The following is a 19,448-nucleotide window of genomic DNA, read 5'->3' on the forward strand; positions in this document are numbered from 1 at the left end:
AGCACATCCATCTAACTTGTCTAGTCCAGGCCCTAAATTCTGAACAAAACAAACACAACCAAAGACTCTGGGAGTAAGAGGTGATGGAGCGTGATCCGGCTGGTCTTAGCTGTCCGCTGCCTTGCTTTCAAACGGGGTAGCAGGGATCCTGAAACGGGAGAGATGGGAAAGCTCCGGGGCGACCCGGTGTAGAGGCTCCGAAGCTCAAGTTAGAATCTTTCAAAAGCAAGGTAATACCAGATAGCGCAAAGTTTGCATACTTTCGTTGTTGGGGGGCAGGGGGTTCTTATAGTCACTTCGCGTACTCGTCTCGAGGCCCTTGTTAGATCGGGTATGATTACCCTTGCGCTTGTCAACTCGGCCGTCGTCCCTTCTGCTGAGACAGAACCGTCACTACCTAACCGTCACTGCCTAACCGTCTAACTGGAGATGGCGGCGTCAGTGGCGGTGGCAGGTGGCCGTTTAGAGTGCTGCTGCCAAAACGTCAGATCCCAAGTCAGTCAGGCGTGGCGCCCTCGGGCACGGACTTCCCTGGTGTCAAGCATGGTACGACTTGTTTGGCTTTGGTGCCTAGAAGATGATGCGAAGTGCTGAGCGAGGCGGTCTCGAGCTCGGAGGTATCCCGAACTGTAATAAGGTGGGTCAGTTCGGCGAAGTGTGTCCCGAGCTGTTACAAGGTGGTCAGTTCGGCGAAGTCTATCCCGAGCTGTTACAAGGTCAGTTCGGCGAAGTCTATCCCGAGCTGTTACAAGGTGGTCAGTTCGGCGAAGTCTATCCCGAGCTGTTACAAGGTGGGTTAGTTCGGCGAAGTGTGTCCCCTTGTTCCCGCCTAGGCTTGACCCCTTTTGCCGAGCTGTCGTTTCTGCCACGTGTCTCATAATAAAGAGGTCGGGCCAAATCTTCCTTCATCAAGAGGGAATAGAGAAAGAGTAGGGAACAAAACTGAGAAGGGGGATTTAGTTCCAAGGATGGGTTTGGGCATCCGATTGATGAGAAAACATGATGTAAGGACAACATCACTCCAAAAACGCTTTGGAACATTCATATCAAGCATAATGGATTGAGTAGTTTTAAGTAAGTGTCGGTTCTTTCGTTCAACCACGCCATTCTGTTGTGGGGTATAAGAACAAGAAGTTTGGTGAATTACCCCATGGTGCTCTAGGTATTGCTGAAATGGTGTTGAGGTGTATTCTTTTGCATTATCCGAGCGAAGAATTTTAATATGAACTCCAAATTGGGTATGGATTTTAGCATAAAACTTTTGAAAAATAGAGAACAATTTACTTATGTCTTTCATAAGATAGAGCCATGTCATCAATAAAAATTACAAAATACATATAATTATTGTATGGCACTACTTTATTTGGACCCCAAACATCTGAATGGACTAAAGAGAAAGGACTCAAAACATGACTATCAACTCTAGGACTAAAAGAGACTATGGTGTTTCCCAAGCTGACATGACTCACAATCCAATGATGGAAGACAACTTAAAGACGAGACCAATAACTTCAAGGCCTTGAGTGACTGGAGGGGAGTAAGAGAGGACTGAAGAGCTACTTTCGGACCACCACCATCAAGATAATACAATCCACCTATCTTCATCCCTGTCTTGAGATCTTGAAATACACAAGAAGAAGGATAAAAGGTTATAGAACAATTAAATGACTTGGTTAATCTACTAATAGACATAAGATTAAAAGGGAACTTGGGTACATATAAGGCATAGGATAAAGATAAGGAGGTAAGATCAACATCATTAACACCACAAATGGGAGAGGTAAAACCATTAACAAGGGTAACTGTTTGGGATGTAGAAGACTGAGAAAGTGAAGAAAACACACCTGGAGTTTGTCATATGATCAAAGGCTCCAGAGTCAATAATCCAGTGTGAGGGTTTGGAAGCCAAACAAGCTATACCTGAATGTGCAAGAGTAGTTGTGTTCTGCTAAGAGGATGTCTGAAGAAACTTCTCATACTCCTCACGTGGGACACTCACCTTTTCCTTCCCAGAAGCACCAGTAGATGTGGAGGGAGTCTGATGACTTGTTGGTTCTCAGTAACTGTACCACCATCACTAGTCACAACATGATTGGCCCAGTGTTGGGTGGACTATGTAAGTTGTTAACAGTATGCCCCTCTAATCCATAATATGTGCACCTCCTAGTACCAGTACTTCTTTCTCTACCACGACCTCCATCGTGGCCACCAGTACGATTAGATGTGATTCAGACCAATAAAAAATAGTAAAAATATTTCAGATTATAGCAGAAGAGGAAGAGAAGACAAGAAGAATAAGAATGGAGAAGTGGGAAAGGAGGAGTTTGATAATCTCCTCTTTCTCCACTCTAATTTTTTATTAATCTTACTAAGGTTACATAATTTACAAGTCTGCCCTTAAGTGGGCGTCCACCTCATCAGCATACTTAGAAAACATAAAAAATACTTAATGGCCCAAAAGAAAGGGCCCATTAAGAAATAACAAGAAAGAACTAATCAATAAGATAGTAATGGGCTAGGGCCCATTTAGCGTAGTCTCTCTACACTCATAACACTCCCCGTCAAGCTGAGCATAGATATCAATCATGCCCAACTTGCTTATATAGTGAACCAACTTTTCTTAAGGAACACCTTTTGTCAAAACATCAACCAATTGTTCTTCAGAAGCACTAAATGGTAGACAGACTTCTCTTGAAGCAACTTTCTCTTGTATAAAGTGCCTGTCACTTCTCTGTGCTTTATTCTGTCATGCTGAACACAAGGATCAAAGTATTGGTATCAGACAACTTGGATACGAATATGGATATGGATACACTTAGGAATCGCATGATACAGACGAAAAATATGGAAGCGCTTTGATATGCTAGGAAAATGCACAAAAATTCCATAAATACATTAATAATATTAAGTTTAATGTCAATAATTATAAATAATATATAAATATATAGGAGCTTTATATTTTTATGATATATATGAAGAAATATATTATGATTTTTGTTTTTGAAAAGGTAAGGTAATTTATTACAACTAAATATAGCGAGATGCATAGATATTATGCAATTTTATTGATAGTGCATCAATCAAGAATGTAAGACATATTATATAGATTCTTAGAAATTAATACATGCACAAAGCCATTATTATTTTATTTTCTATTAAAGTCCAAAGCACAAAACATATGTATCTATTCTATTTGAATTACTATTATCAATATTTCTATTTTTATTTTTTAACATTAACAAAAAATCAATTCTCAAATAAATATGTTATTATAAAAACAAATATGTTATTATAAAATGTAAAGTATTAATTAATAATTTATAAAACTTTATAATCTTAACTTAAAATAAATCGAATCTATTACAAATTTAAAGATATATATCATATGAAAATTTATAAATTTTAATTACTAAAATAATTATTCCATTATTAATATTTTATTTTATAAAATTTCTAAAATACAAAATTATTTTATTTTTATATAAATGTAGATTAGTGGAATTGATCTATTCAATTAATGTTATGTTCTCAAATATTTTGTAAATAATATTTTTATTTTTTAAATATTTAAGACATTATTATTTAATGCAAATTAAAATATTAATTAATAATTTATAAATATTTGAATATACATATAATGTGCAAATTTACAAATTGTAAGTATAAAAATAATTATTCTATTAATAATACTTTTATTTGTATAAATTTCTTGAAATTAAAAATCAATTTTTGGTATATATGCAGATTTGATAAATTATTTATTCCATTGTTCATAAAATACTAATTTTAAAAATTATTCTTTTTAATTTATAGTTGGAGTTGTTGAATATTAGTATATATTATTTATTTGGGTTGTATGTAGACTACTCGACGTTAATGTTGATAAAGGTTAATGTATTTCTTTTATTATCAAAAAGTGGTAAGTGGCTTGGTGGTTGACCATGTTCTCTTGTCTTTACGTAACTTTAGTTCTATGTTCGAATCACGCCAGCCTCAATTTTTTTAAGTGAGATGCGGTTTATAATTGTTAGACGAAGGCATGGACACGGATGCACGATACACTGTTGTATCGGTGCGTATCGGATTGTATCGCTCGATATTATACGATGTGTCGAAATAGTAGCATATCGGACCGATACGCACGACTGGCAGGAAAAGTATCTAGTCATGACGTATCCTGTGCCGGTCAGGTCTGATACCGATACGATACGCCCCGTATCGGGCATATCGTATCGATATTTTAATCCTTGGCTAAACATGATTTTGTGCAATGTTGATAGGGGCCTGGTTGTCACAATATTACATCATTCGCTTCTTACAGTCTATGCCCAATTCTTGTAAAAGTGATCTCAACCATAAAAGTTCTGAAACTCCATGCCCAATTTTAGCCACTACAGACTATTTCTTACTCCTCCATGATACAATGTTCCCTGCCACAATAGCACAATAACCTGAAGTGGACCTTCTATCATCAATACATCCAACCCAATTAGCATCAGTGTATGCTTTTAGCTTCATGTGTCCATGTTTAGCAAACAAGATGCTTTCCTTGGAGTCCCTTTTAGATAGCACAGAACCCTCTCAGCAACTGCTAAATGTGTATCTCTGGGAGAATGCATGAACTGACTAATTGCACTAACTGCATAGGAAATATTTGGTCTAGTCATGCAGAGATATAATAACTTCTCAATCAGTCTTTGGAACACTACCCTATCAGTCAACAGTTTACCATTGGTAGCTGATAGCTTATGATTTAGTTCTATAGGAGTGAAAGCTAGTTGAGCACCTAGTTTGCCAGTCTTTGCAAGAAGATGAAGAACATACTTACGTTGAGAAATGAAGATACCATCCTTGGACCTGGCAACTTCAATTCCCAAGAAATATCTGAGTTCATCCAAGTCTTTAATCTCAAACTTAGTGTTAAGAAATCTTTTGAGATGAGTAACTTCCTGAGTATCATTACCAGTAACCACAATATCATCAACATAGTCAATCAGAAGGGTCACTAAGGAATCTCTCTTCTTAACAAATAGGGTATGATTATATCATCAACATAGTCAATCAGAAGGGTCACTAAGGAATCTCTCTTCTTAACAAATAGGGTATGATTTGACCGAGTTTCTGTGTACCCAAAAGTAACAAGGGCAACCCGAAATCTGTCAAACTAGGCTCTAGGAGATTACTTAAGGTCATAGAGGGACTTCTTCAGTCATAGTTTTCAAGGCGTCTAGGTGACACTGGGGCGCCTAGTCGCCTAGGCAATAAAAATTTTATAATATGAAAAACTGACTTTTGGCTAGTTTTCTAGTTTTATATACCATTCAACATGTATGTTGATTGAAAAATAGCAATTCTCTTTATTAAGAACATTAAATTTCCTTTAAAAATGTGGCAAATCATCACATCTAAAAGATAAAATCTTTTACAATTATTACTTTCATTATTTTCAAAAATAATACTACTATGATAAGTATTTAATAGAGCAAATTCATACTAATTAGCAGCTAAAGAAGGTTATTAACTTTATATGATAAATATTCAAGATGGAAAGTAAAATAGAAAAAAAAACAAGTATTGAGTTTCTGTTTTATTTAATTAGAGAGAGAATGGAAAAAAAGAACTTTATTATTCTATTGTTACTTCCCCTTTTCTTTTCTTTTCTTTTCTTTCTTTCATTCATTCTTTTTTTCTTTTTCTCTTCTCAAAACCCTTTGATCTTTTAAATTTCAATAGTAAAACATTAAAACAAAATATAAATGTATGTATATATACATACATGGTTCAAAGTATTGATACGATACGCGGCGTATCGTATCATATCTTTTGAAAAAGATACGGTCTGAATTGCTTGTTTCAAGGTGTTTCGGACCCCCAATTTTTTTAAATAATAAAAAGCTTGTTAAAAGCTTTCCAAAAAACCAAAATGTGAAAAAAAAAAAAGTTTCGGCTATTTCTAAGTACCGATATGATACGACCGAAACTCTAGCATATAATAAAATGTACTAACACATACATTAATAAGATACATCAATATAAATGATATTATAAAAGGCACCCGCCTTGTCAGTTTTGTTGCCTAGGCGGGCGCCTAGTCCCCTATAAGGGCGCCTAGTTGCTAAAAGTCAAGGCGTTTTGGCGAGGCACCCAGCCAAGGGCGCATAGTCGCCTAGGCGACGCCTTGACAACTCTGTCTTCAGTTTACAAACCTTCCCTTGCATCTCCTTCCCATACACCCTTGGAGGTAAAGACATATAGACTTCTTCATGTAGGTCCCCATTCAAGAAACCATTTTTTAGCATCGAATTGATGAAATTGCTAATCAAAAGTAGCATCTAAAGATAGCAAAACTCAAACTAAAGTCATTTTGGCCACTGGGAAAAAGTCTCCAGGTAATCAATACAGTACATCTGAGTGTATCCTTTAGCAACCAAACGGGCCTTAAATCTTTCAATAGTACTATCTGAGTGATACTTGATAGTGAAAACCCACTTATTTTATTTATTAAATAATATAAAATGAAGTTTTGAAAAGAAATAAAAAAACGTGGGGTAAAAAGTATCGATACATCCCTGCCGACACATTGGGGTGTCTCGGTACTTTAAACTAGAATTGGAAGTGCCTCAATTGAGGGTTTAAAGTTTCTGATTTGTGGGTTTGCAAGTCATTTTCAAAGTCCAAGTGTTGACCTTAGTGTATTGGTTCATTTGGACAACTGTATGTGCCTCAACTGAAGGGTCAAAGGTTTCTGATTTGTGGGTTTGCAGGTCATTTTCAAAGTCCAAGGATTGATCACTAGATCATACTGGTTGTGTGGTCCAATGTAGTAGAGTGTATTGGTTCATATTTGGTCCATGATGTATCGGTAATTAGAGTTATAAAGGTTTCCTAGTTTAAATGGCTTTTTATCAAGACTGTTGGGTGGTGCTAAAAGATGATTTGTGTGATGTCTTTCAGGAATTTGCAAAAAATTGCTTTGTAAGTGTAGAGAACACTGATGTGGGCCCCATAGCTACGGTCTCACTGTGTTCGTAGGATAGAAGATATTCTAGTCTACCTAGGGTTAGCTATTGATCATTTAGTTGTTTTAGTTGTTATTTATTTCAGTCTTTGTTTTACTCTATTTGTTATGTAAAGACTAAGGGCAGATCTGTCCTTTCCATGTAATGAGCATAACCTATAAATATTAATTAAAGTGGCGGCGGCAGAACATTAAGCTTCTGCTACTCCTTTCAACCCTTGTGTTCTATTGCTTTTCCTCCCTCTTTCTCTTCTCTCCTCTTTCTTTCTTCTTATCTTCGATCCTGAGATTCATTAGGGTTCAAGACTGATAACAGTCCTGAACTTCTAGTTGGTATCAAAGCCAAGTTCTCTCATGTGAGTCTACTCCAGCCGACCACATGAGAATCATCTAAGGCTGGAAGCTGAGAAAGCAGACTTCGTTACTGGTTCTTGGAGATCTCCAGAGGATTAGCAGCTGTTTGAAGAAGTATCACAGTTGTAGCAAGTTGGTGATTAGGAAGAATTAGAAAAGGCTAGGGTTCGGGTAACCATGGTAGGCAGCAAACTTCATTCTACTGTAATTTTCACTTTCTGATAGAAGTAACATCAGAAAATATAGGTTGTCCCTATCCAGTAAGGGTGGCCGAACTAATCTAGGGTTTTATCTCTCTATTCTCTAGGGTTTCTCTAGGGTTTTGTATTATCCCTACGGCAAACCCTAGTATTAGGCCGAAACTTGTGATCTTATTCCTGCAGCAAACCCTAGAATTCTCCTCAACATTGATCAGTTTTAGGATTTCATCTTAACCCTAATACAAACCTTATCCGTACGGCTCTTACGACTGATTAAAACCTCGAATTGGCTTCAGTATATCAGATTGCTCTTCAAATTGTGTTTCAGTCTTCTTTTGGGGTTTCAAAAAGTTCGGACTGTTGCTGTTGTGTGTGGTTATTGATTTCAGATCAGTCCTATATATATTTCATGCACATCTATCGTGAGTACAGATTGATTCTCTACTGATTTTGTGACTGTTGTTGGGAGTTCTAGTGCTGGTTTTGAGTGTAGTAACCGTAGTCTTTGATACTTCTGGTTCTTGACTGAAATGGAGTTTAATAATCAGGCAGAAGGCAGTTTTGGGAACAGCAGTTATGGTGGTGGTTCTAAGACAGGTTTTCAGATTACAACCATAAAGTTTGATGGATCAAACTACTTGGAATGGGCCCAATCAGCCATGATGGCTATTGGGGGAAGGGCAAAATAGGGTATCTCTTGGGAGATGTAACAGAACCTTCCAAGGGAGACCCTATGTATACCAAGTGGGTCCAAAAAAACTACTTGGTTATGACATGGCTCTCTAATTCAATGCAGCCCCATATCAGTCGAAATTACTTATGGGCAAAGACAGCCAAGGAGATATGGAATGTGATGAAAGAGACTTACTCCCAACCCCTTAACGTTGTCAGAGCATATGAGTTGAAATGTGAGGTGAATGCCCTTAAACAATGAGAGAAACCGGTGTCGGTCTATTTCACTAACTTGCAGTCCCTGTGGCATGAGATTGATCACTTAGAGACTCTTGAGTGGGAGAGTCCCAAAGATGCTCAGATACATAGAAAACACATTGAGACAAACAGAGTGTTTGAGTTTTTGGCAGGACTGAATTCAGAATACGATATTGTGAGGCAGCAGATCTTGACCAGAGATAGTGTGACCCTCAATCAAGCATACTCCTAAGTGCATAGTGAAGAGACTAGGAGGAAAGTCATGATGCAACCTCAGGTGCCTTGGTAGCTGTCAAACCCAAAACAGAGGGTGATTCAGAGAGGGACAGAAAGAATGAAGATAAAAGGGATGTGGTGTGTGAGCATTGCAAGAAACCTAAACACACAAAAGAAACATGTTGGAAGCTGCATCCACATTTGGTCCCGGCAAAGTTGAGAAATAAAAGGAGTAATGCTCATGTGGCTATGACTACTGATTCAGCATCCTCATCTGGCACGAGAGGCACACCATTAGAGACCTTAGCTGCAGTTCGGGCAGCTCTAATACAATTGGAGAAGGAAGTTGGCAGTTCAGCCCAGTTACCACAATCATCATCAGCTCCGACTACATCGGCCTTTGCACACTCAGGTACTCGAGCCTCAGCCTACCATGCCTCCGTTCCAGGTACTACTGAACAGTGTTGGGTAATAGATTCAGGTGCATCTGCCCATATGACCAGCTTGCCCTCTTTGTTTACTACTTATCACTTATCTTCTAGTAGGGATAAAGTATCTATAGCTGATGGTTCTCTTGTCCCTATTTCTGGCAAGGGTGACATCAAACTGTCAGATACTATATCCTTGTCCTCTGTCTTGCATGTTCCTAAACTGGATATTAACCTCCTTTCCGCCAGTAGCATTACCAAACATTTGAACTGCTCAGTAACTTTCTTTCCTGACCGATGTGTTTTTCAGGACATGGAGACGAAGAAGGTGATTGGGACGGACTGGCTGTGAGACGAATGGGATCTATCTGCTCGGGGAGAGTTCTCGTCGGGAAGAGTCAGTGGATAAGAAGTTACTTGTTTCTCAAGTTGTGAGTCCGGTTATGTTGTGGCATAACCGATTGGGTCATTTATCTTTTCGGTCCTTGAAGAGTCTGTTTCCTACTTTGTTTGAGTAGGTTGAGTCATCTCAGTTGAAGTGTGAAAGTTGTGAGTTGGCTAAACATTGTAGAAACTCTTATTCAGTGAGTAATAAAAGGAGTAATAGTTCTTTTGATATTGTGTATACTGATGTTTGGGGGCCATATCACATTCCTTCTATGGGGGGGTACAGGTATTTTTTGCTATTTGTTGATGACCACAGCCGGTTTTCATGGGTTTATCTTATGCGATCACGAGATGAGGTGCCTGTCCTGACCCAAAACTTCCACCAAATGATCCTAACACAATTTGATGCCAGGATAAAAGTGCTTAGATCTGATAATGCAAAGGAATACTTTGCTAAGCCATTGGCATCGTACCTCCTTAATCATGGGGTTATCCACCAGAGCACGTGTCCTCATACACCTCAGCAGAATGGGGTTGCAGAGAGGAAGAATAGGCACATCTTGGAGGTGGGTAGAAGTATTATGTTTACCTCCAACGTCCCTATTCGCTTCTGGGGTGATGCTATCCTTACGGCGGTATGTTTTATTAATCGGATTCCTTCTCGGGTTCTTGATATGAAACCTCATTTTTCCCTTCTATACCCCAATGAGGAGTTGTTCACTATTCCCCTCAAGAAATTTGGTTGTACCTGTTTTGTTCAGCTTCTTGGTCCCAATCACTCCAAATTTCAACCCAAGGCCTCCAAATGCATCTTTCTTGGTTATGCACAAACTCAAAAGGGTTATTGTTGTTATGATCCTGTCTCAGGGAAGAAGTTTGTATCCATGGATGTCACTTTCTTTGAGGAGACACCCTACTATTCTCGGGTCTCTCCTCAGGGGGAGAGTAATGAACATGGAGATTTGGGTCTTTTTCTTCAGGGGAGGAGGAGTGCAGTGAGGACATGGTTAATACCTTTGGGGCTGTTCCTTTACCTATTCCAGTTGATGATGAGGGTTGTAGTGATGAGGGTTGTAGTAGCGAGGGTGGTCAAAGGGATCGGGAGTTGAGAGTCTATCACAGGCGATGCAGGCAGATTGATCCTAGTCATCAACAGTCCCAGCCAGCTACAATCTCTTCTGCGGCTCCAAGTCCAGATATTACAGTCCCAGGGCCCACAGAGACTCCTTCCATTGTTGTTACCTCACCCTCAACGGATGACCTTGACCTTCCCATTGCCCTCCGTAAAGGAAAACGGCATTGCACCACATCTACAGCCCACTGCATCACCCAGTTTTTGTCCTATGATCGCCTATCTCCCTCCTACAGGTCCTACTCACCTCTGTTGCTGATGTCTCTATTCCGACAACAATGCAAGAAGCCCTATCAGTCCCGGAGTGGAGAGGTGCAATGCAAGTTGAAATGGATGCCCTGTTGAAAAATAATACCTGGGAGCTAGTTGACTTGCCCAAAGGAAAGAAACCAGTTGGATGCAGGTGGGTATTTACTGTGAAGCATAATGCGGACGGTTCCATTGAGAGGTACAAAGCTCGGCTAGTTGCAAAGGGGTTCACTCAAACTTATGGTATAGATTACTTGGAGACATTTGCCCCTATAGCCAAGATGACCACCATTCGGGTTCTATTATCTCTTGCAGTAAGCTACACTTGGCCTTTGTACCAAATGGGTGTTAAGAATGCTTTCCTGAATGGGGACTTGCAGGAAGAGGTCTACATGCAGTTGCCTCCTAGATTCTATGATACAGAGGCAGGTAAGAAAGTTTGTCGGCTCAATAAGGCATTGTATGGTTTGAAACAGTCACCAAGAGTTTGGTTCGACAATTCAGACTAGCCCTTGGGAAGTTCGGTTATGTACAGGCCCAGTCAGATCATACACTGTTCATCAAGAGGGTGGAGTCGTAACTGACACTACTTGCAGTTTATGTTGATGATATTGTGGTCACAGGAAACGACAACCATGAGATTGAGTCCCTCAAATAGCTCCTTCATCAAGAGTTTGAGGTGAAAGATCTAGGTACACTACGGTATTTTTTGGGTATTGAGGTTGCTAGATCTAAGCAGGGGATCTTTGTCTCTCAGAGGAAATATGTGTTAGATCTATTGGCTGAAACTGGAAAGTTAGGTGTCAAACCTACAGATACACCCATTGAACAGAACCACAGGATTAATGCAGAGAGTGGGGAGCTGCTTGAGGACAAAGTTATGTTCCAGCGGTTAGTGGGAAAGCTCCTATATCTATGCCTTACCCGACCAGACATCAGTTATGCCGTTAGTGTTATCAGTGAGTAAATGCATTCTCCCAGAACCACGCACCTTCTAGCAGCAGAAAGAATACTAGCATACTTGAAGAGATGCCCGGGTAGAGGTATACTGTTCAAGAACAATGACCACATGAAGGTGGAAGTCTATACGGATGCCGATTGGGCTGGGAGTGTCGATGACAGAAGGTCTACCTTTGGATATTGTGCTCTTGTGGGAGGTAACTTGGTTTCTTGGCGGAGTAAGAAACAAAGTGTTGTCTCTCGATCCAGTGTTGAAGCTGAGTACAGGTCAATGGCTAATGGAGTGGCTGAAATTCTTTGGCTGAGATCATTACTTGAGGAGTTGGGTGTTGAGTATGAGAAGCCCATGATGTTGTATTGTGATAATCAAGCGGCTATTAATATAGCACACAACCCAGTGCAGCATGACAAGACTAAACATATTGAAGTTGATCGACAGTTTGTACGAGAGAGGGTTTCATCACAAGAAGTATGTCTCCCATGCATCACCTCCAATATGGAACTGGCAGATATCCTCACTAAAGTTGTATCACGGAAGAAGCTAGAGGCAGATCTATCCAAGTTGGGAATGATAAACATTTATTCCCAATTTGAGGGGGAGTGTGGAGAACACTGATGTGGGCCTCACAGCTACAGTCCCACTGTGTTCGTAGGGTAGAAGTTGTTCTAGTCTGCCTAGGGTTAGCTATTGGTCATTTAGTTGTTATTTATTTCAGTCTTTGTTTTACTCTATTTGGTATGTAAAGATTAAGGGCAGATCTGTCCTTTCCATGTAATGAGCATAACCTATAAATATTAATTAAAGTGGCGGCGGCTGAACATTAAGCTTCTGCTCCTCCTTTCAACCCTTGTGTTCTACTGTTTCTCCTCCCTCTTTCTCTTCTGTTTCTCTTGTCTCCTCTTTTTTTCTTCTTATCTTCGATTCTGAGATTCAATAGGGTTCAAGACTGATAACAGTCCTGAACTTCTAGTGTACGTCCTAGAGCATATCAGATTCTAATTGTGGATGAATGTGTGGAGGGATGAAACAATCTAGGCAAAGAGGCTTTGTTTGCAAATTGGACCTTGAAAAGGCCTATGACTTGGTAGATTGGCAGTTCCTCTCAGAGATGTTAAGGAATTGTTCTTTTGGGGAGAGATGGTGTAGATGGATACTTGGGTGTGTTAATACCTGCCACTACTCCATCTTGGTTGATGGTGTAGTAAAGGATTTCTTTCTAGCTTGCAAGGGTATTAGGCAAGGGGATCCACTCTCTGCGTTTCTCTTTACTTTAGTAGCTGATTTGTTTGAGTAGAATCATTGCTAAGGCCGACAAGGAAGAGATCATTAGGGGTTGGAGAGTAGGGAGGAAAAAGATCCCAATCACCCACTTCAGTTTGCAAATGATTTGATGATTTTCTGTGAAGGTGGTCTTTGTGAGAAGGTATCAAATTTGAAGAATTTAATCAATGGTTTTGAAAGAATCTCTAATCTAATAATAAATTTGGAATGAGATGCATGATGGGTATTAGTTTGGAGGATAGGGAGGTCAAGGCTATTGTGGGGTGTCTTGAGTGTTCCATCTCTTCTTGGCCTTTGTCCTATTTTGGGCTTTCTTTAGGGGGAAACCCTAGGGAGAGTATATTCTAGACCCCAATGCTAGAAAAGTTTGAGAAGAGATTAGCTTCTTGAAAGAAGAATTCCATTTCTTTGGGTGGTAGAATCACATTAATGAAGGCTACTTTGGCAAACTTACCCACATTCTGTCTATCTTTAGGAAACCACCTAGGGAAGCTAGGAAGCTGTAGCAATTAATGAGAGGCTTTCTTTGGGAATCGGGACAAGGGAAAAATGATCATTTGATTAAATGGGATATTGTGTGTTGAAGGCTCAAAGCAAAGAGTAAGGGGGTTTGGGGATAGGGAGGGTGGTTCAAAAAAATAAGCATTGTTGGGGAAATGGCTTTGGCATTGGTCATTGGAGAGCGAGTTAGCATAAAGCGGTGCAAAGCTTTCATGGCATCTCATAGGATGGGTGGAGTGCAGGTGTATCAAGGCGGGCTAATTTGGCAGCACTGTGGAAGGCCATCTACAACATCATTCCTCAGTTTCTCAGGTTTGTTAGGTACGGAGTTTGTTTAAGTTCTGTTCGGTTTTGGGAGGATATTCGGGTGGGAAATATCTCCTTAATGGACCTTTTCCCTGTGTTCTCCATTTCATTGTTTAAAAAAGAGGTTGTTTCAAAATTTGTCTCACCCTAGACAACACCCTTGGCTCCAAATTTGAATTTTGGTTTCCATAGGGTGTTAGGGGATGCTGAAATTGATTCTCTATGACTCTATCTAATTTGCTTTGCCTCCTTAATCAGGTTTGTTTGTATCCTTCCAAGCCAAACAAAAGGGTGTGGGTCCCTCATTCTTTAAGTCCATGTCTCAGTCTTCCATTTAGTAGATAATAGTTTTTAATAGCTGACAGATATAGTTAAAATAAGAGTTGACTTTCCTTTTCTCAAACTATGGACCCTCATCTTGTTTGTTGCATTGGATTCTTAAATTCATTTTTGGTTTTGTTCCAGTACATGCAGGGTGTGGTTTGGGGTAGAGGTGTAAAGTGAGCCATGCTGGGCCGACACGACACAGCCTGCGCAAAGTGTGGGCCGTGCCGTGCTGGCCCACGGGCCGTCACGGGCCGTGTTGCCCTCCCTAGTGAAAAGTTTGGAGGTTGGCCCAGCATGGCCCACGGCCCAAGCCCGTGGGCCAAGCCTTGGCCCAAGTCGGGCCATGGATCGGGCCAAAGCTATTTTTGCCTATTTATTTAAAAAAATTGAAAAAAAACTTAAAATTTTAATTTTATATGAATTTTGATGTATACAATTGCTTATATATACAATAATTAAATCAATTAGTATAATAAAATTGAAAGCAATTGTTTATTTTATTAATATATTATTATATAATTATAATATATATATCGCTTGGTCGTGCCGGCTCGGCTTGGCCCGCGGACCTAAAACCGTAGGCCCAGCACGACACGATTCATCGTGTTGGGCCTAGCATGGCCCGTGTGCCATCGTGCCAGGCTGGTCCAAAGTTATTTAAAAGGCAATGAAAGTTATAAAATTATTATTTTTTATGTGAGAAATAAGAATATCAGACCCTAACATAGACTTGTTCGGGCTTGCCTCGAAGGGTGTGGTACAAAGGCAACTCATAGAATCGAGAATGCAATATGTTTTACATCACATTAGCTACTTGAAGCTATGCAGTTAAGGAGAAAAAGAGATTGTGGGTTTTACATGCTTGAAAATGCTTTATATGTTTGCTTTTATTTTTAAATTTTCATTTGAATATGCTTTACATGTTATGTTTATGTATTTTAATTTTAGATAATAGGTTTTTTAAAACATTTATTTAAAATTTAAGTTTATATTTTTTATTAACATTATGCTTAATATTTTTTGCACTTAAATTTTTTTTGGCATTTTTTTTTGAAATTTCTCTCTTTTTTTTTGATTTTTTAGCCTTTTTTTTGTAATTTTATGCCTTTCTTAAAAAGGCGTACGCCTCGCCTTGCACCTCAGGCGCAAATCGGCCCTTGTGCTTTTAAAACACTGGTCCAAAGTCAGGCCATTTACACCTCTACTTTGGGGGGTGAAGGGGTAGTGGCAACATTATCCATTACTTGTTGGTTACATAATAGGAATTTCTTTTTATTAAGTTTTGTTTCTCTTCCTAGCACTTTTTTTTTTGATAAATCTATTCCTAACACGTTTGACAGGTAATATTTTACCCTCTGATGTGCTTCAATGCACATTTTTTGCTGTTTTTACCATCTTCCCTTTTCATCAATAGTGGAGTTGTTTAATACAACTTCTGAGTTTCATTGATAAGGAACATCTTGCCCTATTTTCAGCCATGGTTTTTATGCACTTAATTGTTTAAATCTATCTCCATTGCTATGGTTTTTTAGTAGTATATTGTTTTATGGAGTCTACTCTTGCATGGTCCCCCTATAGCCTGAAAAGAATTTTAATATGGAATTGGTTATAGAGGATATATTATTTTTTTCTGTTGGCCAAGTGACTGATTTATTATAAAATTTCATTGGTCAGGTCCTATATGAAATAGAAGAGAAGGCTGCAGTGCTTTTGGATGAACGAGGTACATGATGGCATATTAAAGATAATTGGTGTTCTTTTTTCCTTGTGTATTTTGCATATTTTTATTTCCTTCTGTGTTTTGCATTCTGTTAGCGATGTGTGATATTCCTAGGATTTATTTCGTTTTTTGGGGTGGTACACAGGTTCAATTTTTTGTGTTGGAATGCAACAATTTTTGTTAGTATCTTTCATCTGGGTACCTGGCTAGTATGGTAAATTGTGAAATAGGCTATTTATTTAGGAGTTGTATTTTTCCTCAGGGTATTAAAAACGTATTGACTGATCTAGTCAGAACATCTTGGCATGTTTGGATTCTTAAAGATAAATACAAATGTTACACCTCTGAATTTTTGGCTCTGTTGGCGGTATATATCCAAGCCAGATGCAAAATTTATACTTGGTTTAGATTCACAAGCATTTTTCTTTTTCTTAACTATGTTTTGCATCCCTTGATGCCATATTTTTATTTTCTCTCATTTGCATTCAGTGGCAGTACAAATTTTGCATTAAAATTTGTGCCATGTGCCTCTTAAACAAACGGCCTTTCACCTGTTTCATTTTTCCTTACATAGAGTGGGGATTACATTTCACTAACTAATTTTCTCATTAAAGGAACAATACAAAGTAAAATCGCAAACAGGTAAACCAGAATTTTCATTCAGTCCATTTTAACCCTCATACTTATGCACTATTGCAAATGAAATTTACACTACAAGAAAACGCAACTTTAAGAATATAATGGATCTAGTGCAAAACTTGATCTTAACTGTTATATTTGGCCCTATAGGAGTTGGATACTCTTTGAGGTAGAATTATTTCATTATCAGATGGGTTTGTTGGGATCCATCTTTGGGTTATGGCAACCTTTCTGTAGATATATACTCTAAAAGTAATTATAAAATGGATGAGGTGGGACATCGGTGGTCAATGGAAGCTAGGACACCACATTAGGGAGGTTAGATATCGTGCTACTTATATGGAATTATGGATACCTTATTCTGCCTTGTGTGAAGATCAGCTAAATCATTTGCTGGTAAAGTTGTAAATGATGGGCAGATAGACAGGCTTTGTACTGGGGGTGCTTGTGCCTGGTGTGCTTTGCAACTCAGCCTAGGCGTGCACCTTTTTTATTTTTTGTGCTTTTTGTGTTTTTGAAGCATGGACCTGGCTTAATCGAGCTCCTTGAGGCAAAGCCCAAACAAACCCATGTTAGGGTCTTCAATTTTTAACTACTTGTACATAAATAATGATTTTATAATTTTATTTACAATTCCTTGCCTCTTAAAGATTGTCTTATATTAAGAAGATTGGATGAACAATGTTAGCGAAAATGGGGGATCTACTCATCTACTCTACTCTGGCGAGCGAGCAAAGCAAGCTCACCAGTGCAAGCTGAGGCAAGGTGGTGCACCTTTAAATAAGTTTTATATGTTATATATGTATTTTATTTTTAGTTATTATTCTTTTTAAAGCATTTAGTTTTTAATTTAAGCATGAGTTTTTAATTAATATTATTTTTAGTATCTTTTTGCAAGCTTTTTGATTTTTATCAAAATTTTATACATTTTTGAAAATTTTGAAATTTTTGTGCCTCATTTCTAAAGGGCATGCACCTTGGGCCCAAAAAGACCCTTGTTCTTTTAAAAAACTAGGAGACTTCCATACACTAATTTTGGTGACATTTCATTAACATGGCAATGCTGTGATGTGTTGAGAGAAGTCAGGAAATTGGTAGAATATGTACAAGCTCAGTTCCAGTTGATGGCAAGGGAAGAAGATAGACCAATTCTATAGCTTAGCAAGAGGCCATCCGTATTGGGTGTAAACTTTGATACTGATGTTACATGGGTTTTAGATTGGTTAATAAGCGTGTAAGTCTGTAAAGTAACAGTATTTCAACTGCCATCTATTTGATAAACTATGATCATGTCTGTGTCCTTTTTTATTTACTGACAATGTACTAGAGTAATCTTGTTGTTAGATTTATTTGGTGTTACTGCATTTCGGATTTGATTTTCTTTTATTCTTTTTTTTTTGTTAAAGTATATTTCTTTTTACTTATCGCATTATTCACTTGTGCAGCGGAACATGAGAGAATGGTTGAAGCATATTTTCTCATGAATAAGAAATTGCAGGAGTCGCTTCCTATGCAGTCTAATCTAGAAAGAACCATCCAGGAATTAAAGGTATAAGATCCTTGCTGTTTTTCTTTTAAAGGTTTATAAGCCTCTTCTCTATATTTTAGTTTAACAAAGTAATTTCTTAGGCTGACTTAAGGAGAAGGGAACGTGAGTATGGTGCATCAGAGAAAGAGATTAGTGACCTTCAGAAACAGGTAAATGATTATGCATGCATTTTCCTGATTTCTTGTGATATGTCTTTTGTTGATTCCTAATAAAATTGTTCTGGTTCTATTGTCATTGTTACAGGAGTGTTGCCTCGTTTATCACCCAGCTATTTTGTAATGGCACTATAATATATTTTTATTTTGTATTTTAGATATTATAGTAATATAGTAGACATAATTATACTAAATTATTCATTTTGTTGGCTTAAATGCTAGTTTTTTATTATTTTCTTATTTGTTAGGGTTCAATCATCACACTTGTTAGTATATTCTGTGTTAAACCCTTGAGAAAACTTGAACCGATAAGCTAGGAAGAACTTGAAATTTTGTCCAATCAACACATTTTTCTTCTTTTTCTTCTTTATACTAAATTATTATAGTAATATAGTAGACATAATTATACTAAATTATTCATTTTGTTGGCTTAAATGCTAGTTTTTTATTATTTTCTTATTTGTTAGGGTTCAATCATCACACTTGTTAGTATATTCTGTGTTAAACCCTTGAGAAAACTTGAACCGATAAGCTAGGAAGAACTTGAAATTTTGTCCAATCAACACATTTTTCTTCTTTTTCTTCTTTATCGTTTCTTTTCTTCTTTTCTTAGGACAAAACAGGGGCTCAGCCCCTTTATTTATGATTTTTTTATTTCTTCATTTTTCTTCGTATGAATGTTTTGATTTTGTATGTTTTAAAATGAATTTTATACCTTTTTATGAAGATTATTGATAACCACTAGTGCAAGATGATTGCTGGTAGCTTGCTGATTAAAAGAAAAGATGATTGCTGGTAGCTATGGAACCTAGGGAGCTAGTCTAGGATTCAGGGATTTTTATTTTGAGAAAACCCATTGCCCAGGTGAAAGGTGCCCTCTATTGCCTAGCCTGGTCTTGCATTGGCATCTTGAAAACTATGATTGCCATTCAATTTGGGAGCCTGTGGACTCTGAGAGAGGTTACTTTGTGCAAAAAGATGCCATAGGTTAGGTCTGTATTCACTCCTCCCTCCCAAGACACATGATAAACTGGACCAATATTAAGTAATGGCCTTTTTTTTTCCATTTTTGTTAAAGGTGGCATTGCCATCTAT

The 19,448-nt window shown here is 38.1% G+C and overlaps 1 protein-coding gene across 2 annotated transcripts in view; it reads left to right on the forward strand.

Moving 5' to 3' along the window:
* NUA (nuclear pore anchor) overlaps positions 1–19,448 on the forward strand; it is a 110,236-nt gene that overhangs the window by 26,918 nt on the left and 63,870 nt on the right. For both annotated transcript variants that reach the window (XM_088953462.1, XM_088953463.1), the window contains exons 12-14: positions 15,965–16,013; positions 18,095–18,198; positions 18,279–18,347. In XM_088953462.1, the coding sequence (XP_088809588.1) occupies positions 15,965–16,013; positions 18,095–18,198; positions 18,279–18,347 (222 nt within the window). The remainder of the gene's footprint in view (positions 1–15,964; positions 16,014–18,094; positions 18,199–18,278; positions 18,348–19,448) is intronic.

The sequence above is a fragment of the Nelumbo lutea genome, chromosome 7 (genome assembly GCF_056320005.1).
Source record: "Nelumbo lutea isolate HS-2025 chromosome 7, American lotus-T2T, whole genome shotgun sequence".
In the NCBI taxonomy this organism is placed as follows: Eukaryota; Viridiplantae; Streptophyta; class Magnoliopsida; order Proteales; family Nelumbonaceae; genus Nelumbo; species Nelumbo lutea.